A 23575-nucleotide genomic window follows, 5' to 3' on the forward strand; every position below is an offset into this window, starting at 1 on the left:
CTGAATACGAGTAGCACTGTAGCGTTGAGCAGCCGTCTCGTGTCCGTGTGGGCTTTGGCGAACAAAGTTTTCCGTCTCCCGCCTTGGAACACTCACGGGTTGATGGTCCTCTTGTTGGCTTCTCCCAACTTCATCTACAGCAAAATTCTCATACCCCTCCATCTCGTCCTCCAAGGTCAGGATCGCAACTCCTGTTGTTTTTGAGTTCCGAATGAGATAAAAGAGGGCCCGGTTCGGCTAGAAGTCAAGTCTCACCGAAGGCTTGAAATCAAATGAACGCCGTGGCTCAAGTTCAGTTGAAAACAAGGAGCAAGAATTTGCAAAACAAATGCTGACTCTTGTGTTGATTCCTCAGGCTCTTATTATAGTCCCAGGGTCCCTCCTTCCAGAGCTGCACAGGTATTCTTAAGAGAGACGAGTCAGAAAACTCTGTGACTGGAGAGGATGCACCTGCTTGCTTAAAAAAAAAAGAAAAATCATCCACACACCAGCTACCTCTAAAGGCGTGTCAAGCGAGGACGTCACCTAGGAGATTTTCCCAGTGAGAGAGGGTCACCGTGGAAATGATGCAGCAGAGCGTTTGTTCTGAAGAGGCTGTTTGTGCCTGAAAATCCTGAAGGAGTTCTTTCTGCTTTAGAAGCAGTTTAATGGAAGCATTGGGGATAAAGACCCGTCGCCACCGGCATACGACTGAGTGCTACGTCCAGTTGAGTGCTCCATGAAGCCGGCCTCGCTATGTATGGGTTAATCCTACTTTCTACCAGGTCACTGCCACAAAGAGGATTTCACATTGAAGCCGACTTATTATGTCATGACCATGGTGTTTGATTAACAAGCCTTGAAGTGTTTTTAGAAAGTTATCATTCAAAATGATGAGGGGTATGCAGCGTTTTATAACCAGGATCAAGTTGTGTTGTAAGTGGTATACATATATAAAGAGATATCCAATTCTGGGAAAAACCTTTAAAGCCCAACTGTCATATAGTATCTATATTTGCCTGTTTCATTGCGCAATAATTGGTTCATATTCACTCAATTAATATATATTTTATATCTTGGTTTCTGTCTATCCTAATCAAATCAAGTCTAAAATAAATTAATCCAGTTTCTAAAGTAGGTCGTCTAATTCTTAATCCAAATGTATTCAAATCCACCTTCTTGACTTAATGATCCGGAAATACAAGACTGCAGTAATTGGTGGATATTTGTCAATGAGATTCATTCTCTTAGAATACATTTTGCCTTATTTAGCCATCAGATGGACGATTACCGGAGGGCTTCCCCCAACACTAAATCCCTCAGTAGGATCACCGTTTATTTTTGGCATAAAGGGGGTCACTAACAGGTGACGAGCTGTTCCTGACAGTTGCTAAGACTCAAGATGGAAAACCCACTTCAATCCTTCCCTACAAAGTACGTCCTCTCACTGTCTTCTTCAACATAACGGAAACCCCTTCAATCAAAATAAAAGACAGCGACTGTACTGATAATCAGTGTGAGACGTTTGGATGTCACATGGTTAGTCCCTAATCTTTCAATTTTACACGTGCATGTCCTCAGGTTCAACACCAGCCCTCTTGACTCAAATTACCAGGATTAAAGTCATGTGCTCACTGTGGATGCTCATTGATGGCTGAGACCAATTGGAGTCATAAGATGGAACTGAATTTTAAACAAGAGAGATTGTGTGTCCTGAGGTGGAGGAACTAAAAATGTTACTTGAATTTAAGTCTAATTAAGTATACTCTTTACTCCGTTAAAAGTTAAATAAAAGGTAATGCAGCAGAAAACATTTGTTTGTGTCATAATATGAAGGCAATTCTACCTAGCAATTAAAAAATAAATAAATAAACATCTTGGACATATCATTTTAAAGAAATTCCTAAACATCTGACATACATCAGGAGTCCCACTTCCTCCCAATTCTTATTAATATATTATATGTGTATATTATATATAATGTATACATTTTTCTCTCAATTTTACCTACATGTTTGTAGATTGGACATTTACAGAATTGAGACGTTCACACTAAGCTAGCACTGCTATCTGATCTGAGTAAGCAAGGATAGAGTTTCCGTTGAGAGGAGATTGAAAAAGGTTTGAACAATAATCGAGTCAATGCTCTACCTGCACTAAAAAAGCGGAAGTCTGTTGTTGAAAAATGAAACGCTCGTGTCAAGGGCTTCACCACATTTATTCAGAACTGTGTAGCAGCAGAGCTCACGCTTGTTCCGTAACGTCACGCCTCTCTATAATGTCACACCTTCGTTGGGACATCGGGGGTAAAGCTGAATGGGTCGTGTGTGTTTTGGGATATTATCAGGGGCATGTGACTGACATGGAAATTGAAGCACATTTCTATTCAGTCAGTGGCAGCATTACTTATTTTCTTTCTTTTGTTCCACAATAGGACAGTGTTCTTTGTCACAGATTCTCAATCTGGTTTACCAGGTTCAACTATTGACGACCGTTATGTTTCCTCAAAGTGCATATAATTTATTTATAATATTACCTTTTCATAGAAGGTTGTGTTTTTGAGTGTATTGATGTGTTTATGAGTAAAAAATAAAAACAACTCACACAATAAACAGATTATAGTACTAAGGAATGGATGATTACATTTTTGTTGGTGTTCTGGATTATTATCTGGTTCTGAGGATCGCTTAAAGTTCAACTAAAGTGAAACTCCAACTCTCCTGACTCACTCACATGTTGAAGTCTTCCTCTCCAAGATGAAGTAAGTGTCTCATCATGACTACGTTTTGAAATTATTACTAGATAAAGTTCTCTCCCGTCTGAAATCTTGGCGAACAAGAGGTTACGAGAGCGGAGTCCAATACGACACCATAATGTGTTTCAATTCCCTTGCAGGTGGAGACTTCCGAGATTGATGACGTGTGGTGACAACCCTAGATGCTTGACCAATCACAACAGAGTGGTTATGGTAAACATGATTTAATCTCCAGAAAAAAATATTTTTCAGTGGGCGGGGCTTAAGATAATTTTCTAGTATAAATATTTCAATGAAAAGAGAGTTTTGTACAAAAAGACACATACTGATGAGTACAATAGAGTCCAACATCTATTTAATACACACTTAAAAAACAAATTAGTTGTTTAAACTTTAAAGTTGTTAATACTATACCCTGTGAATTTAAACATAGAGTTGACAATACTCTAGGTATGTGTCCTCAGGGACACAGGGAAGTGTAAGCCGTGTATCTGTTCTGAAATAACATTGATTTGAATAAATCATCTTATAATATTTGACTATAAATTTGTGGTAAAATATGATAAGGAACTATGCAGGATTAAATGAATATCATAATATATTGTCGAACATTTTTGTTTCTTTCAAAGTGTATGTAAATTGGTTTGTTCTCTATAACATTTTTTGCACCGTAACCAGGTTAATGTTGGCAATATTTTCACAGACCTGCCCAAAGATAAAACAAAAATAAATAGGCACGACCTGCAAAATCCTTTTAGTGCATGAATACAATTTTTACCATAACACTGAGCCGGCAAGAGCCCCTGGCTGGTTTCTCTACATGATGATCCCATACAGACTTTGTGTTTCACTTTTTTTACAACCATTTTTTTGGAGTAAACTTGAACAATATAGTATTTTGACATGTCAAGAGCCTCAGCCACACTGAAACTGTCCAGTGACATCATAATGTCGGCTTATTCGGGTAAATACACTGTTCTGGTTCTCTTGGATCTGTCCTCAGCCTGTGTTACAGTGGTTCTCATCATACCTTTCTGGGCGCAGTTTCAGTACTTTATTATTTTTGCTGTACTTGATTCCCCTGGGTAAAATCATTCAGAGATTTCCTGATGTTTCTTACCACATATTTGAATAGAATAGAAAAAGTTTATTCATCCCCAGAGGGGAAACACACTTGCTGATGACATCCAGCTCTACTGCTCATTCAATCCAACTGAGCCCCAGAGGCTGAACAGCTTAGTCAGTTGTTTGCTAGAAATAAAACAATGGCTGAGTGAAAACACTTTGCGGTTAAATGTGGACAAAACTGAAACTCTGGTTATTGCGCCTGATGATAAGATTCCAGGGTTGAGTCAGTACTTGGGTGACTTAGGTCAGTCTGTCAAACTCAGCCTGAGAAACCTGGGTGTTGTATTGGACAAAGACATGTCTCTAGTCAAACAATGCAAAAAAAATGACCAGAAACTTTTTCCTTTAACTGAGAAAAATCTCTCAATTTAGGAAAATGTTGTCACAACACAATCTGGAGCTTGTAATCCATGCATTTGTGTCTTCTTGTTAAGACTATTGTAACAGTTCATTTTAATGTCTTAACAAGAAGGAGCTGTCTCGCCTGCAATTAATACAAAACTCTGCAGTGAGAATTCTGACCCGCTCTAGTAGAAGAACTCACATTTGCCCCTTTCCTTAAAACTCTTCATTGGCTGCCAGTTTCTTTCAGTATCAATTTTAAAATTCTGTTTCTTACTTTCAGATCTATTCATGGTCAGGCTCCTCCTTACATCACTAATATGATCCAGCCTTATACCCCAGCTCGGGCTCTGAGGTCTGTGGATCAGAATCTACTGATGGTTTCACGCACACTCTTCTGGACCAGGAGAGAAATCCTTCCAGGCTGTTGCTCCTCAGCTTCGGAATGACCTTCCTCTCCATCTGTGTTTGATGATCTACTGACTCCTTCAAGAAACATCTGAAGACATTTTTATTTGTGCAGGCTTTCCCCTGGGACTCCTGAGTTTGTCTTATGTGTCTTCGCCTTTCAAAGTATATTTGTTAACTGTGTATTGTTTTTGACTGTTAAAGCACTTTGTGACCCTGGTCTTGAAAGGCACTTTACAAATAACCTTAACTAACTTACTTACATGCTAATATGACTTGTTCATATTGTTGTTGTTTTTTTTCTTCAAAATAAAACATCTTTAAGACAATTATAATAGCTACAAAATAAATTCAATATATTTTTTATTTAATAATCTCTTTTTCTACGGCCCCGTGGACCGGTACTGGTTGAGGGTCAACCTTACTAGACTTTTCGTTATTTTTTATTAGAAACAATTTCAAATATAGGGACTACAAAAAATACAACAGAACAGACTAAATAAAAATAGTTAAAAAACGAATTCTCTTTTACGAGTAAAAAAAAAAAATCGATGCACTTCTTGTCTGACGTCACACACGGAACTGTTTCTCCAGCCTCTTCCGGGAAGGTCGTGTCTCCGACGCATTGCTGCCATCCTGAGTCCAAAAGGTAAATCACACCTAACAAATCCTTGTTAATAGACTGTAAGAACAATAATAAATATCCGTTTTGTATCGAAGTACTGTTTTTTATATGCGTTCTAGTCTGTATTCCATATACATTCAAAGACGCTGCAACAGAACTGTTAGCATTAGCAATAGAGCTATTGGCAATAAGAAGTATTTCCTGCATATAACCTTTTGACCTTTGCATGGTGTTGCTATTCTGTTCAAGAAAACATCTGACTACTTTCAAAGTTTCCCACGTGAACATCTCTCAACTGGTTAATTTTGTTCGTGGAATGTTTCTGATTACGTAGAAAGGGAGTTGAAAGTAAAAATCCCAGTGACGAAGACATGGCATTATTCCTGCTAACACTGCAACATGCTTGAACAAGCCACTTCATTCTTACAAAGATGGTGTGATACTGAACGCATCAATGTTTTTTTAAGACGAAACTCTCATCACTTTCAATGAGTGAATATTTATTAGCCTATTCTGTTTTTAGATGCATTGTCTCTTACAACAGGTGTGTCAAACTAAAGGCCTAACTCGGCGCCACCAAGTCGTTTTAAGCCTGCTGGTAGGTTTGCTCAAAATTAGAATTAAGATAAACTAAAGAAGAGAGATTATGGACGTCAAAAATCATACTGAGGCTTTGAATGACTGTGAAAGACAGGTGGTAAATATAAAAATGTGTACGCCCGACGAAGTTTGCTTAAAGAAGTTGGGCCCTTGTGTGATTCAGTTTGACTTGTCTACCTTGATATCAATCAATATGATAATGATAATGCCATTATTCTAAAAGTTGTGTAGTTTTTGGTCATTGAAAAGGCTTAAGAGGAAATTTTTTGTCAGTTTTGTCTTTAGACTAGAAGTACCAAGGCTATACAATATAACTCCTTCATTCAACCTAAAAGTGGTGGTTAAGTTAAGTAAGGGATCGCCAATTTTTTTTGCAACTGCGAGGGCACCATGTGACCCAAAGATCTACCATCATTAATATACCTTAATATTTATTATTATAGCTGATAATTGATATTCCCCCAATAATTACCAATGGGACAACAAGAAAGAAAACACAAGAGTGAACTGTTTGTGACCCCTAAACTAAGTATGACTAGTACAAGACAAGATTGCATTTTCCTGAACTTGAACCATAAATTTGAGCACATTTTTTTAAATTATAACAACAAACGGACATTGGACTTGTTTAAAAGAGACAAAAGAAATACTAAAAAATGGAAAATCAAGCAATAGAACACACACCTACTTTAAGTTTTAATCGTTGTAATAATAATAATTAATAATAGAATTAAAAATGATCAACTAGCATTTATAATGTGTGAAGATTCTGGAATAAGAATTAACAAGAAGAAATCTGTCTATTTTGCCTTGAGCGACTTATCTTGTGATCTTTCAGTCTGGAATTCCCAAGCGGAATTACCAGAGTGACCTCATTTTAAGCATTGGCTAATGTCTGATGACTTACTGTGTTGCCCATTAATATTTCCAACGTATAACTGTGATCCTTAACCATTCCATTACTCAAGCTTCATTTTTATACTCTCACATCTTATAGCTCTTAAATATAAGAAGACAAGGATAGGGAGATTTTACTCACTGAGATAAGCGCTTTAAAGATTAACATTTCTAGACAGCAAATAATGAACACGAGACTGGGATCATTAAAAGTAAGTACATAAGTAAGTAAATGTTATTTAGACAAACACAGTACTTCCAGAAAATCAGAGAAAAGCCTGCACAAATAAAAAGGTCTTAAGATGTTTCTTGAAGGAGTCAAAAGGTGTTTATTTGCTGACCATACGGAGCAGTTGAAAGATGCTCTGATGCTGCTGATATTACCTAGTACTGCTACTGCGCCAACAGGTTTCTCACTGATCCTTAAAGGGCAACTAATGTGTTGATTTATTATACTCATCTGTATGTGTCTGTTTGTACAAAACTCTCAATTTAAATATTTACAGTAGAAAGTGTGCTTATGCCCTGCCCACTGAAAACATCTTGTTCGACGAGATTTCAGACGGGGGAGAACTTTATAAAGTATTAACTTCAAAACTTCCTCATGATGAGAGACTTACTGCATCTTGGAGAGGAAGACTTCAACATTTGAAAAATGTGAGTGATTCTCAAAAGACAATTATATTATGAATTCTAAAAATAAGAATGAATTGGCATTAAAATGTCTTAAATCCAATTTTCTTAAAAATGTGAACACATGACAAGTAAGGTGTTATGTTTGTTTAAAATATAATAAAATGATAAACTATTTGGTAACATTTATTTATTTTTAAATCGTTTGCAGAAGCTACATTTAAATAAAGATTGCCACACAGTCACATTAGCAAACTAACAAGTAAAATGTAAATCCACTGGGAATTTTTCAATTTTGGTTGATTGTCACTTTGGTTCTACAGTCAACTTCAAATGGTATTACAAAGCTTTACAAAATCTTTAATTTAACCCCTATCTTGAAAATTGGAAAAGCGAGAGTATAAAGCTTTTATACCACAATATATAGTGGATAGTTAAGTTTACTAGTTGAGGACAAGATTCGAACTTTGTTTCTTTTCACAGTGCAGTCCAGGGTTAATAGCTGACTTATAATGGTCGTCAGTGTAAGTGCTCTTCTTTGTCAGTGTTGGTTTACACCTAAGACGGGTATTTTTATAAACCAAAATATACAGAAGAAAAATAAAATCGCTTTAACCACTTAATGTTTAAATCCTTTCAGCTACTTTTAGCAGTTGTTTCCAGAAGTAATGTTTTCTTGAGTTCCTTCAGTACATCCAATGGCCATACAGCCTACAGCCATTAACTGAATATATATTTACCATCTAAGATTAACAAAAGTTGTCGACGCAATTTAACGGAAAAAGGGAACATTGTATAAAATCATTAACTATGTTCAATCTACTTAAAATAGGTCAATAAATAAAAATAAGTTAACACACAAAAAAAACGTATGTTACATGATATACTTTATTTAAGTGACACAATAATTTAACAAGTAGAATAAAATATATATTAAATGTAATAAACTTGTATAAATGGTGATATGTCTTGTTTGCAAATGCATCCTAAACCCATACATAAAAGAAGAGTGTTCATCTTCCACTCGTGGATCTAACACCAGCCCCTAATGTGAATAGCTGAGGGCGGTAATGATTTGTGAATTGAAGAAAGTGGAATTTCCAGATCTGTCATTCGTGCATCTCTGATCGCTTATAAACGTCCACAGCAGTGGGTTGTGTCACATCCACGCTCTGAGGCTCAAGACAGCAGCTGTTTAGACTCCTCTGGCTCCACATCTGTGTTCATTTACCGACAGAATATTCAACGTTTATGGTGATAATCGTGTTCGGCTGGACCTCGACGACAGAACCGAGAGAAAGAGACATTCCCGAAGAAGGACGACTTGGACCTCTGGTATGTTGTTCATCATGAAAACACGAAGATATTGATCCAAAAATGTTATTTTTTTTAAATTGTAGAACTAAATCGATGCTAACGCTGTGATAGTTAATGAAGTGTTGCATTCACGGACCGGGAGTTTAACATCATGTTTCATTATGTTTAACCTTAAAAACCATCGCAAAATAATATTTATTGAAAAAAGTTCGTTTTACCTTTTTTTAAAAAAACACTCGTTCTATGTAATCGTACATTTACCCGGCGTCCTTTACGATTTATACAAACCAAAAGTAACTAACATCTAAATGGGACCTTTTAATTTATCCAATGGAAACTTGCAAATGCTTCACTACGAGTTATTGTCATATATAAAATCTTCTAAAGCCGTTCGAAACAAAAACACTTTATTTCCCATGAAATTGCGCAATTTAGCATCGTGGAAATGTAGTGATGTCATTGAACGCAACACTCTGCCGTTTCCGGTCTTTATTTTTTTTAACTGAACTTTATTGAAAACCGATGGTGAAAACAAACTTTCACAGAGAATGAAGCCATTGATGTGAAAACGGAATGGTCACGAAGTTAAAAAAAAAAGGCGGATATGTGCATTAGTATTTAATCATTTATTAGTCTATTAATAAACGTGGTGTACTTGTAGTGGATCATTTATTTTCGTCTCTTAACCTCACTATCAAAAACACCGAGGGTTAGTTGCCCAAAAATATGTGCGTGTGCATGTGACTGGCGACCTGTCCAGGGTGTCCCTCACGTCATACCTAATGTAATTCTTATAAGCTGGTAACAAGTCAAGAGATAGATAGAATAGATAGAATAGATAGAAACTGCAAAACCTAATTTCATCCGCGAGTGAGTGGATTTTTCATAATTCAACTCTTATTCATTTCCTTCTTAAACATATTTGTTTATTTATTGTTTTTTTTTCATCTCATTGCAGGTGCTCGAGTCATGATTCCGGCGGTTCTGAAGCTGTACTTCTTTGGGACGGCGCTGTCTGTCTTTTCTTTCTTCTATTTACTGGTGGACTCAATAGGCGGACACATGTATGTTGAGGACAACGCCTACATGGATATACACAGAGGACTGTCTTCACCAAATCACCAGTGCAAGACATGTGAAGAGAAACACCAAAGATGAAGATCAATTCCACCGCTGAATTATCTCTGTCATGTTGATGGTGTTTTTTTCGGCCATTCAACGGCAGCTGACTGTTAAAGCACTTTTTTATATTGTTTGTTTATAATGTGACATTAAATTATTAAAATCTTTGTATACTGTTTGAATGTTTACAGTTTTGATTATAAGGTTTGTAAGGATATGTTGTTGAGTTGTAGTACACTCACTGCATAATTCAATCACGATAAATATTGAAACCAGAACTTTCAAAAAAAATGCAGGATTGTTTGACACACATCCCACAAAAATAGTATAGGAAAACCCTAGTGTTTGTCCACGCAGCTGTCATTCAATTCCTTTAAAATAAATTCTGCTAGAATCATGCATGTAATAGAACATACTTAATTATATAGAAGAGTTTTAATCTCTATGGAATATATTCATAAACTAAATGAAAAACACTGATACACTCCTACTCTCTGGACCCTGAATTAAATTTACCTTTTTATGAATTTCTTTGAAAAATGTCATTGAATTTTTTGGGTACTGTACACGTATCCCCTAACATTTAAACTATTTCTAATCACTCCATCATTTACATGTATAATGATTCTTTAATGATTATTTTAATTGATTATTGTAGTTTATATCAAGGCGTGGTTTTGGGGCATTTACTTTAAACATAATATTAGATATTATTTATTTATTTATTTATTATTTGATCAATTTAATACGGTAAAATTTTCGTTTTTGGTTGACGTTGTTTTATTCTGAAGGACAAACACTAAAAGGAAACATGATTTGGTGGATTTTTCTAAATTAATGATGAGATTTTGAGGCGAACATTTTGCGTTACAAATATTCTATTTGTTAACATTTTGATATATAAATGTATATATATTGGATGTTTGATCGGCTGTATTTCGACTTTCTCTGTGGGTCAGTGTTGTCTCAAGGTGTGTTTGCAGCTGAAACTGGAGTCCTGGGCGGTGGGGGGTGAGATGCGGGTCCAAACACCTGCTCGGAGGACGCGCCTCCTCACGCAGCACTTTTTTCACTTCCCACAGCAGAAGAAAAGAAACTTCCACCCTGGTCACTTCTGACTCCACATCAACTCTCTGTATTCTCTCACCTTCGGATATGATCTGGAGGCTCGTGGTCTTCACTCCGCTCGTGCTTCTCCTGAGAGGTGCTGAAGCTGGAGGGAGGACCGTGACCTTCCGCCGGACTCTCCAGCATGAGGGTCGAAGCAGAAGAGAGGTCAGCAACTCCAGGGTTTACAGTGGACCCCCGTTCAAGTCCTGCAAGGTCCCACTCACGCCTGAGGAACACAGAGTCCTGGACGACAGCACACACGAGGTGAGGCTCAGCGCAGTGTTGTCTCAATAAAACATTCATTTACAATCTTTTTAAATATTGTTTTCCACTTGTAGACTGGCTTTAACGGGGATGATGGATCTTATGTGATTCTCACATGGGTAGGCGATGAGACTGGAGTAAGTATATGAATGGAACAAACAAGTTAGTAATATTGGTTATAATAATAATATTTATTTGGCATGTTTTTAAGCAACAAAACTGATGCATTTTTAGCATGCAACCAGCCCAACATTAAGTAGTTTTTGTAGAATGACAATAAGAGCTATGAAAACAGTCCACCAAAGGTCAGGCGTCAAATCATATCAAACATTTTTATGGACAGAAGCACTTTATAATGTGACATTGTACGTTTTTATTATATTTTACATTATTTTATGAATAAAACAACTTACATCACAACATAAACATTACTATTCAAGAACTCTTTCTATCCATCTGCTGTCTGGATCAGTAATATTTCTTAATTAAATGTTATATTATTATTATTATTATTTATTTGTCATTCGTGTTATCGTCTCTTATTTTATTTTATGTATTGTATTTTTTTTGGATTTCATTTATATTATTTCATTATTTCATTCTGTAATGCCACAACAACAAAAATATCCTGTTCTGTTTCCAACACTGCCAATAAAAGTATCTGATTCTAAATGCCTGACTAAAATTAATAGTTAACAATTATAACAAACCCACCTTGTACTAATCAGTCACTCCAATATTATTATTCTTTTTATTTCTTTTGAGTGCATACTATCAGAACACTACAGCTTTTACATTAGGTATTGTCAGATACTCTTAAATTCTGAGAGTTTTTTGCAAAATGTGTATTTTTATTCTCTCTTAATGAAGAATGTCAATAAGTTCTGAGGACCAATACTTAAATGATGCTTCTTCTTTCCTAGCAAAGGCCATAGCAAAGAAGAGTACGTTGTCTATTACGGAGTTTGATAGATTGTACGGATATAGGTTCTTGTCTTATGATAGTATTGAAACACGCTGAAGAAAAATAAAACAACTAAAACCCATGGTTCAGGCGTCAAGACATTATAAATCATCACCATTTCGAGCACTGATTGCTTTGCCACTGGACCTGATTCTAAGTAACTGAAAGCAGGCTCACTAATGACTTTTAAATACTCTCTTGCTGCTGACCAACGATATATCCGATATGAAATAAAAATGGAACGTTTGTTGCTCATAACAAGGGATTTTCAACTTTAACGCCTGTTTCTTCAGAAGCATGTCTCCTTGATTCCATTTGATTCACGGTGTATTACATCACAGGTGGTCCTGGTCCTCTCGACAATAAGCGCTCCTATTGAGTCTTTCCTGGCAGGAGGATCCTCAAGACTCTACCGAAGGTAACAAGTCTTTTATATTGAGAGCAGAACCACCTCCTAAACAAGCTTCTTTCTCTCCAGCACTGATTACGCAAAGTCCTTCCATGACATCTCTCAACGCATCAACCACACGTTCATCAAGGAGGAGTTTGGTGTCAGCGTTGGACCAGGGAGTTCAGTGAGTTGCTCCTTTTTTTCATGTAAATTGTCAGAGTACAATACAAATGTGTACCTCAACAGAACGTACAGACTATTGTCAACTATTGTTGACCATTGTGAATATGCTTCTTTGTTTACCCGTCAAGTTGTCGACAGATGGCCTGTTTAGATTGTAGTTCAGAAAATCCCTAAAAGGCCAATAACCTACTTAACAATATCTTACTTCTTCACCCGTTTCACAGTTTGAAAATTGTACACCTAACCCTGGCTCGGTTTCCAAGAAATCTAGTGTGTTCTCATGTAGAAGGAAAACAATAGAGTACAATAGCAGAGCGACATCTTCCGAGTGAGTTGGCCTTGATTTCAAGAAGTCTGGACGTATTTCAAAACATGCATACCATCATCATCATCGTCATCATCATCACAAGGCTCATTATTTTTAACCATTTTCGTCTCTCAAGGCCACACCAGTGTAACATTACATTTAGATAAGACTTTCTACGAATTTCTTGTGTATATATAATACAATTTGAGCAAATACTTCAAACACTAAAATGCAATTTTAAGGCTTTATAGAAGAAGTTATGATGGTTTATAGTCATGTATGGCAACTTATAATAAGATGTATTAAGTATTATAAGTGGTGGACGTCAGGGCCTTCAGTCAAGTGTGACCGCTGCCTTTACATAATAAACAAATTACGTTACATTCTGAAATAATCAAGTTAATACAACGTATGTACAAGATTGTGTTCCAATTTTATTTCCGCTCTTATAGTCCACCGACTATATTACTATTCAAACCTTCTTATAAGTGGAACTATATGGTAAGAAACATCATAAAATCTACTATAAATCCTTATACATGCAATATAATTACTTATGAATGTCTCATTAAAAGTGGTAACCAAATATCTTTAAGCTTTTAGAAATCTAGAGTCACCTCTTAGACTGCTATCAGAGACTCTTGAAATGCGGTTTCAGCATTATTATACACAAGTGTTACAGGGTTGAAGGTGAATCATTAAAGGTCAACTTATGTGAAAACTCCAACTCTACTGACTCTCTCACATGTTTCAAATGTTCAAGTCTTGAAGTTATTACTTTATAAAGTTCTCCCCCGTCTGATATCTCAGCGAACAAGAGGTTACGAGAGCAGAGTCAATTATTATTATTATTATGTAATAATGGCTACTCTCCTCGTGCCAGCTGCAATAACACCCCGCTTTGTTTATACAACGAGTCCCTTGGAGGTGGAGAATCTGGGATTGATGAAATTTGGTGACAAACCTTGATGCTTGACCAATCACAGCAGAGTGGGTGTGGTTATGGTAAATGTGATTTCATCTCCAGAAAAGTGTTTTCAGTGGGCGGGGCTTAAGCACATTTTGTAATGGGCTGGAGGTGGAGACTTCCTGGATTGATGACACAGGGTGACAAACCTTGATGCTTGACCATTCACAGCAGAGTGGGTGTGGTTATTGTAAACAAGATTTCATCTCCAGAAAAAGTGTTGGGCGGGGCTTAAGATAATTTTCTAGTATAAATATTTCAATGAAAAGAGTTTTGTACAAACAGACACATACTGACGAGTACAATAGAGTCCAACATCTATTTAAGACACACTTAAATCAACTCATTAGTTTAAGTGAATCATTATTTGCCTCCACAGGTGATATTGACAGCGGACACCCCGGTGGTCGACCACCCCGGCGGGATTATTTTCACCTCCACGGACGCCGGCGCGACCTTCAAGTACATCCAGCTGCCGTTCCACCTGGAGGAGCCCATAACGTATCACTTCCTCAACCCAAATTATTTGGTCGCTCTCAGCATTGATGTGAGTCACACACTTGTTAACATTCTAAAAAACAACTCTGGCTGTGTCACTCTCTGGCTGACCGATCAAATATCACATGTTTGACTTAATGAACCCTCGCACCGGTGTGACTTAACACACCACACCTTAAGACAAAAGCAAATATCTCATGTTTTCTGACTGGCAGGGCAGTTTGTGGCTCTCTCTGGACTTTGGTGCCAAGTGGACAAAAGTCCATGATGGAGTGCATTCTTTCTCGTGGTGAGAATAAACATCACACGTGTGTCAGCAGGAAGGGTTGGAATTAAATCGAAAAAAAAAACCCCACTTTCATTATTTTTGTCTTTTCATCCAGGGGCGGTGGCATCAACTTGTTCTTCAGTTGCAGTCAAGTGGACACAGGTAAGATGTTTTTAAATGCTTAGATGAAAAACAAACACGTTGATACTCTGGACCGTGAGGCATTTGTAACTAGGCTGCACAAAAATAACAAACATTGTTTGTGTAATATTATTTGTAATAACTTCTAAAACATAAGGCTGCAATCTAGAAGAAAAAGAACAACATAAAGAATACAAAAAAAAGGACATTTTTCATAAAAACAAAATGAATAAAATAACACTGATTAATTCAATAAATATACAACATAAATAAATGATTAAAATAAGTTAATAAATAAATAAAAACAAGTTGGAATAAAGAGAATTACTGGCATTCACTCAAAGTTTAAATTCTGTTTTTCTGATACTGTGCAAATTGTTTATACATTGTGCAAATTAGTACAAATGAGTAAAAAACCTTTGGAGAGAGACTTTGTGTGGCTTTTTATCTTGTATGGTATATCAGGGACATCAAAATATTTAGAAATTGAAATGTCAGGTTTTTTCAAGCATGTATCTCTTTTTTTAAATAACTGAATTAAAAAAAAAGAAGTATATTCCTATAATTTAAAAAAAATACACGTTTTGAATACATATTTCTTAGTCTTTTAAATTCAACATAAAAATGTATTTTTAATAGTGCCATCATTTTTATATTGAATTTACAAAGCAACAAGTGAAAATTATTTTTAGGAATGATTTAGAAAATATTTTTTAGATATCAAGCTCTATGTAACAAAAAACATTTATTTTCTATTTATTTAAATTCAGTTATAAAAACAAACCTTTAAATATCAAATTATTTAATTAAATTATTTAATAAAAATAAATAAAAATGATTAGTATGGGTAGATTGAACATCCATTATGATATTATGAATTCGATTTTATTTTAATGAATGAAATAATGAATATTTTATTCATTAAAATAACATGTGGAGAATAAGTCTAATGTTTAAGAAGCTGTTCCATCAGGACTTTTGTTGTTGTTAATAGTTGAGGCGGATGAAAGAGGAGATCTGCAGCTGAAGAGAACCAACAATCTGGGAAAAACCTTCACCACAATCCACGAGGACATCTACAGTTTTGGATACATCGGAACCTTTCTCTTCTTCTCCGTCATGGAGGATCCGGTGAGAGCTTGCAGATATAAAAAGAAACTTATGGGACGAAAGCCCATTTTTTAAAATGTATATTTTCTAATTGCAACTATGTGGACACATTCAGAGATCTCCTCGTGTCATGTACTTCTCATCAGACCAGGGAGAAACATTCAGTAAAGCTCTTCTGCCCTCAGCCTCCACTGAACAGGTAACATTATGTATTTTTTTACGAGTGTATGGAAGGTATGGTTTACACAACATCTAAAATGTTTATTAAAAATGTGTGTAAATGTCACATTTACATTCACACATCAACAGATTCTAGTTCCTCCAGAAAAAGCTCAACATTACTCTTAAGTTTGACTCAAACTATTTGAGCCACAAAGAAACGTGTTGGATGTTGGAACACGATCAGTGGTGATTCACCTTATTTGACCTCTTTCGAGTTCACCTGGCACACCCACGTGACCTTTTGACACACACTCTCTCACGGCGATTATACTCGGTGTATGCGGGGCATTAAAGGTTTCATCAATTCTTCATGTTTTTTACACGTCTGTGTTTTTTTGGCCAGTTTTACTCCATCCTGGACGGAGACGAGGATATGCTCTTCATGCACGTGGACCTTCCTGGAGGTAAAAGCCTCCTTAATCTTGGGCACGTTTGACACACGCACACACTTAAATACCTCACTCAGCCTCTTTTGTTGTGATGGAAATTGTTAACAGTTAAGTCTGAACTGGTTTCACGAGTTTTCTAAGTTGCTGACGAGACAGTCCGTCATTCAGGCCATTGTTTCTGTTCTCACACGGCTTTTCTTTTTCCTGTTCCTGTATTATCATCTTCTAAATATATATTTAAAACACTGATTGACGATAAGTGCAGCATTGACATAAATACGGGACATTTGAGGGCTTCATGTCTTTATCTGTTTGCACAGCAAAGACCAACACACATATCTAACAATCAGGGCGTAACCCAATAACACACACTCAACCAAATGTAAACCACCACGTGCCCAAAAGCTGGTGTGACTATTTTGAAAAAGTTGTGGGTCAGCATAAATTAGAGGCGTGCTGGTCTCTGATACAAGATGTTCTAGATTACAGATTGGCCATTAAATTTCCCCTAGGGGCCACAATATACACTGTGGCTGTTGTGAGGGGCCGTCAAGCCAAAATCAAGTCAACATTTTAATAATCATAATAATAATCATAATTAATAATAACATGATCAGAAAGCTTTTATTGCCAGTGTCTTAAACACAACATAGGAATTTGTTGTGGTGGCTTTACAGGTGATAGGAATTAAATAATACGGGATAAAGCGTTTGTCAATGAATGGATGAATGAATGAATGAATTAAATAAATAAAAAGAGAATAATAAAATAGAGTACAATAAATGAATATAAAAAAAGATGCATAGAAATAACAACAAAGAAATAATACAAAAATAAAAATCAATTAAAATTAAAATGCATAAAAATAAAAATAAAGAAATAAAAAATAAATCAATGAAAAATAGGAGGCATCAAAAATAAAAACAAAGAAATATTAAAGAAAAGAAAAATGAAAATGAAGAGGCATAAAAATAAAAACAAAGAAATAATAATAATAATATATGACGTGATGAAATAAATATACATAAATATGAAAATATTTATATATCAATATAAATATGATAAAAAAAACACCAAAGCATTAAAAAACAGAATAAACCTAATCATGTCAAAAAGATATTCATTAAACAAAATTAACATAAGTAGGAAAAAAAAAAAAAAAGAAACATGGCATACTAAATATATTTATAAATCTTTTATAAAAAAACGAATATATAACCACTTGCTTTTCTACATATAATCTCAACATTCACTCCAGTGATTGAAATTGAATTATCGATGAGGTCATGAAAATATTCACCAAAAGGACAAAGAAAAAAAAGTACCCTGACCCTCACTTTGCCAATGTCGAATCATGTATCAGGTATTATTGTTGATGATAGTTTAATACTTTTCCCTGCTTTCTCTCCAGACACCTACTTCGGGACCATGTTCACCTCCGATGACAGGGGGATCCTGTTCTCTAAATCACTCGAGCGCCATCTATTCGACGGTCAGAGGAAAAGTGATTTTACCAATGTAACTTCTCTCAGGGGCGTGTACCTCACAAACAAGTTGGACAAAGGTAGTCTCGCTCGATCAGAGCTTTGAAACACTTGAAGAATGTTTACATTGTCTTCTTCAGATGGTCGTATCCGGACGGTCATCTCCTATAACAGAGGAGGAACTTGGAACCGACTCAACAAACCGGACAACGTTGAGTGCGGAGTGGAAGTGAAACACGTAAGAGTCTAGAAAAGTAATGTTTAATGTTTCTACTGTAGCCGGTGACACACGTTTGTTTCTTCAGTGCCAACTTCACATCCATGGCGAGCACAGTCGCAACAATCACATCGTGCCCATGCTCCCCCTGACGGAACCAACTGCGGTCGGCCTGGTCGTCGCCCACGGTGGGTCATGACGTGTTCGAGCCTGAGGTCATGGATTTGAGCATTTTTGGTCTCTTTCTTTTTTTTCTACCTGACAGGCAGCGTTGGCGACTCTCTGTCATCCTCGCAGCATCCAGATGTGTTTGTGTCGTCAGACGGGGGGTACACATGGAGGGCCACTCTCAGAGGTCCGCATCATTACAGCATCCTGGACTCTGGGGGTCTCATTGTGGCTGTGGAAGCTCAGAGGGAAGGACAAGTCAAGACCATCAAGTACGAAACCCAATCAAATCAAAGCAGGGAAACACTTATATGACCGACTCAAATATTTAGACATATTTCTCTGGTGCAAATCCCAATCAAATTCATTACTTTTATGTTGATCTGGTTGTTTTTTTTTACTGCGGACATGACTTTTTCCTTATCGATGTGTAAAGTCATAGGTGCACCTTATTTAAGAAATAATGCTTACATGTATTAAAAACCCTTTTTTTTGTCATAAAACTTCTCAATTTGTATAATAAATGTTTGCTCTTTAATTGAAGATTTTAATAGAAAACATTCACGACATAAGAGGGAGACAGAGTGATAAGTTTCACTGTGGAATGACTGACCTTATGTTGACTAGCTAAGCTAGCAAGTGAAGCATTCAGTTCAACATTTCGGTTGTGTCTTTGTAATGGCCAGAAAATATTGTCCCCCAAAAAAATCTCGGCATTGTAAATTTAAATATTGTCATGTTATGTTGATGGGTTTTTTCAACCAATATTTTACTTTTAAATTCCAATATTATTTTCGGTATCAATATGATTTTTTTTAAGGAATATTTTCTTTCCAATAGAAATTTAAGATGGCACTTTTAAAACCTGTAAGAACATGTAAACTTAACAGAAATGTTGGTTATAATTACTTATCATTACGAAATAATAATTTAAAAAAACAACTTTAAAACATATCTATCCTTATATGAAAACCTATAATGAAAGATTAACTGCATAATATTATTGATAAAATGTATTAAAATAAAATTCAAAATAAATGTAAAAATGTTAAGTGCTAGTTGTTAATCATTAACTTTTATGAACTTGCATGAAAATGAACATTTCCTTGTTATAATTAGTGTATATTTATATTTCCTATGACACTGAAAGATGTATTAGGTCCACCCAAACACTACTTAAGTTTTGATTAAAGACACTTTGGAACTAAAGATGCTCCACACACAAAAGGCACCAGTCTTTTTTATGACACATGTATGTGTGGCCAGGTTCTCCACAGACGAAGGGCAGTGCTGGAAGTCATATAACTTCACGGAGCAGCCGTTCTTCTTCGCGGGTCTATCGTCTGAACCGGGCACGAAAGCGCTGAACGTTAGTGTTTGGGGCTTCAGGCCAGAGGACGACGGTCAGCCCATGTGGGTCGCTGTCACCGTGGACTTCCAAAGTCTCATTACAAGAGAGTGTGAGTATGGAGCTTTCATTCATTTCCTTATTTTCAAAAGCGTTTTAGGTCCAAAGTATGGAGGAATCTCATATTTTCATAATCAGCTGAAATGAAAGCTTTATTTTGTGTTGTGTTTTAGGCAGTGACCAGGATTACGAGGAGTGGCTGGCTCATTCCACACAAGGAAAGGGCTCAGAGGAGCATGGCTGTGTTCTCGGGGTGAAGGAGACCTACAGGAGGCTGAGGAAGCAGTCGGTGTGCAGGAATGGTCGAGGCTACGCGGTGGTGAAGAGGAGAAGCTCTTGTCTCTGCACCAGACAAGACTTTCTGTGGTTCGACTCACCCCACGTTTAAGATCAAACTCATTTCTAAGTTTCCTTTCGACCCACAGCGACTACGGCTACTACCCCCATGTGAACACGTCCGAGTGTGTGCGGCAGAGCACCGGGAACAAAACCCTCGAGGCCTGCCTAGAAGGAGAAGAAGATGAGCTGCTGACGACAGGGTAACCGACACAACTCTGTTCCAGAACCAGCATTTGAACCGGTTCCACTGTGTTCAAGGTACCGTAAGGTTCCCAGCGACCAGTGCGAGGGAGGATTCTCTCCTCAGCTCGCTGTTCAGACCGTGATACATCCATGTGGAGTCCAACCTAGTCCAGATCCCACTTCTGGGTCAGAAGCTTCTGTTACACACTTTGACACACCGGTGAGCAGATTGTTTTTTTTTACATCCATTGTTCATTTTACAGATGTTTGGATTTGTTTTTTTTAATTTCTTTATGGACAATTACTTGAAAGAACACACGGGGTCCATTATGTACTCAGACTGTTGTGAGGGGCCGTCAAGCCAAAATGTAGGAACAAGGAGCCAAACTATGATTGAAAAACAAATAGTTTAAATTATAAGAAAAAAAAAAGATAGAATAAACATAGGTTTACCAATAAAATATTTTAAAACCTTTCATAGAAAGAATAAAACAGATATAAAAGAAACAGTTTTTATTTAAATATGATGGGAAAATGTACTCTTATTATATTAATGTGCAAGAAAAAAATCGAACTAATAACTAAGGAAGTTTTTAGCTGTCACTGAAACATTTCCTGGTTTAAATACATTTCCTTGGCGTGTAAAAATGATACAACGTGACTCCTTTGAAGGACTGTCAGCCCAAGCAGAATAGATAGTCATAATATTGTTGATAGATTCTAACAAAAAAACCTTGAATTACATTAGAAGAATAGAAAGAAATAAAGTACAATTCTACCATTATGCTCAAAGTAGGTTATTTACATATATATTTTAAAGTTTTGTACACATGTTAATACCAAAACGGGTATTATTAAAAAACACGGAAGATGATTGCAGGCTAACCATTAAAATACAATGCTTAATACACAACTTAAATATATATATATTTTTTAATAAGTCATTATATCACTTATTATAGTTCTGGCATCGCGAGGGTTGCATAAATACAGGGAGGGGCTGCATTTGACCCCCTGGCTTAAAACCTTGTTCGTATATCAACCATCAGTTTCACAAACTACACATTTACTCCTGATTCTTAATCACTTCAGAGCAGATCGTAACAGATTCAACAAAGTAAAACGGGGAGATACCCGAGACAGAAATGTTGCTCAATTACAGAGTCACCCCTTGAACCTCTTTGTCCAAATAAGAGCAGCTTGTCCCCGCTTTGTCTTCCGAAGGATGTTTACAACAGTGTCCTAACTAAATTAAAGGAAACTGCGACTGATCGACAAAAGCTGCTGTTAGACTTCTGACACAAATTCGGGGAAAAAATATTACATAACAAGTTCCTCAAATCACGACATGGGCTTCCTGTGATTCAAAGGAGTGATTACAATCCTAGTCCTGATCTTCTGGGCATTGAGTTGTTTTGGACCGAAACATCTTAATGATGGAAAGAAATGCTGTCATTAAGAGGAAACCAGTTAGCATTGTGTTTGAGGAACTAATATTAATGTGAGGAAGCAGGTTTTCACCTGTTGGGCCGACAGGTGCCATGGAGGTCATAGACAGACGGATGGATGGATGGATGGATGGATGGATAGATTGTTGTTTTAACTATTGCATCCTATTCCATCATGCCAGTCAGAATAAAGGTCAGAATATAAATATATATTGTATATTTCTATAGTTACAGAATTGCTAAATGAGCCATGAAGGCAGCCATTATATTTTACTTTTATACCCCTTAAGACTAAATTGACTACCTCTGTAAAGTGCAAAATGCATGTAAAGGTAGTATAATGTATTACAATGTAAAGCGTAGAGTAATGGTTTAGTGTCAATAATTCATTTGAAAATAATGAGTACTAAAGAATCCATTACATTTCTGAAGTCACTTGCTCAACACTGGTGATATAGTGAAGCACTCAGAGTTCTTTTAGAGGTCCATTGACGACACCACTCCTTCAGTATGAAAAGATAAGACCTGTTTGGAAAGCATGTTTCTCATTATTGAAAATACCTCGGAAATGTAGTCTGTATGAGATTCATTCTTAGTGTACACGTTGACCTGCTATTTAAGAATTTTATTCACAGTTCCACGCCAAAGTGATGCAACATTTTGAAAGTGTGTACGTCTTTCAGAGGGAGCGGCTGGTGTTGATCCTCGTGTGTGCGGGAGCAGGAGCTGTCGTCCTCGTCGCCATCATCTCCTCTGTCCTGGCTGTGAGGAAAGTGATGCATCGAAACAGGTGCCTCTGACACACGAGCTTCCACAGAGCATGAGCTGTAAACTGGCACTGACTGGCAGCTGTTCCCGTCTCTAGGATACCTGCTTATCGCTTCTCAAACCTGCAGCTCCAGGAGGACCATCCCAGCGCCTCGGCCGATCATGAGAGTGGCAACGGCACTGCCTGTCTGATGAGCATATCCTGACCACTCTTCTGTTGGGATCTGGTTATTTGATATCACCCACATTTCCTGCTTTTGTAGTGACATTTGTTATTTATTCATCATTTCCCGCCCCCAGTTTTATCCGATCTTCAATTTGTACAGTGTTTTTATTTAATTTGATAGTGTCGTACAATGTATTTTACTAAATGTGAAAATGAAAACTAATTTTGCAGGGAAAGAAAAATGAATAATCAATGTTGTTTTTGTTCAATGATATTTTTTAATGGCAGATGCTGCAACAGTAACAATCCAGGCTGGTATTTTTTTTTCAAGAACACAAAACAAGAATAAACGAAACATTTAATGTTATGACACACATTTATAAGGAGGAGAGCTTTTTCCATAATGGTTGCTCCAAAAACTACATCAAAAGATCTCAAATATGCATTTCAAACCGCTTGAATAAAATCTCAATCCTGGATTTTTTTTTTTATTAAGAGGATAATTTTGTGAGTATTATTTTGTGATTCACAATAAAATACTTCAAGATGACAATTATATTTCCTTCCGAGTAAAACAATTTGAGAACATTATTTAGGTCTATTTATATTTTAAGTTATATATATATTTGAATTAAAATCCCCCTTCAATCGTCATTTTAATCGCTTGTTTATCTTTTCATGGGGTGTTTCTGTGCGACTCAATCGTAGATGGACACTAGGAGGTGCTGTGGGGGAATTACGACGCTGTCACTCTCAAATTAAGCAACAAAGAAA

The 23575-nt window shown here is 36.5% G+C and overlaps 1 protein-coding gene and 1 long non-coding RNA gene across 3 annotated transcripts; both read left to right on the forward strand.

The window, feature by feature from the left end:
- The first annotated feature begins 7343 nt into the window (after nt 1-7343).
- Nucleotides 7344-9984, forward strand: LOC148084038 (uncharacterized). 2 transcript variants are annotated; one of them, XR_015710700.1, is made up of 3 exons: nt 7344-7391; nt 8515-8702; nt 9643-9984. It is a non-coding gene; the product is annotated as an uncharacterized LOC148084038 (long non-coding RNA). The 2 variants fall into 2 exon arrangements; XR_015710699.1 differs by lacking the exon at nt 7344-7391 and having other exon boundaries at nt 7427-8702.
- Nucleotides 9985-10904: 920 nt separating this feature from the next.
- On the forward strand, nt 10905-23354 carry LOC148084039 (sortilin). Its single transcript, XM_087787295.1, has 20 exons — nt 10905-11180; nt 11255-11317; nt 12486-12562; nt 12623-12719; nt 14372-14539; nt 14706-14779; nt 14874-14920; nt 15894-16030; nt 16125-16208; nt 16575-16635; nt 18032-18184; nt 18245-18342; nt 18410-18509; nt 18587-18761; nt 19756-19949; nt 20071-20263; nt 20323-20436; nt 20495-20639; nt 22551-22657; nt 22733-23354. Exons 1-20 carry the CDS (start codon nt 10962-10964, stop codon nt 22839-22841), a joined length of 2415 nt encoding a protein of 804 aa, XP_087643421.1. The 5' UTR covers nt 10905-10961; the 3' UTR covers nt 22842-23354.
- The last annotated feature ends 221 nt before the right edge of the window (nt 23355-23575 follow it).

Source organism: Callionymus lyra, chromosome 3 (assembly GCF_982586985.1).
Source record: "Callionymus lyra chromosome 3, fCalLyr1.hap1.1, whole genome shotgun sequence".
Taxonomy (NCBI): domain Eukaryota; kingdom Metazoa; phylum Chordata; class Actinopteri; order Syngnathiformes; family Callionymidae; genus Callionymus; species Callionymus lyra.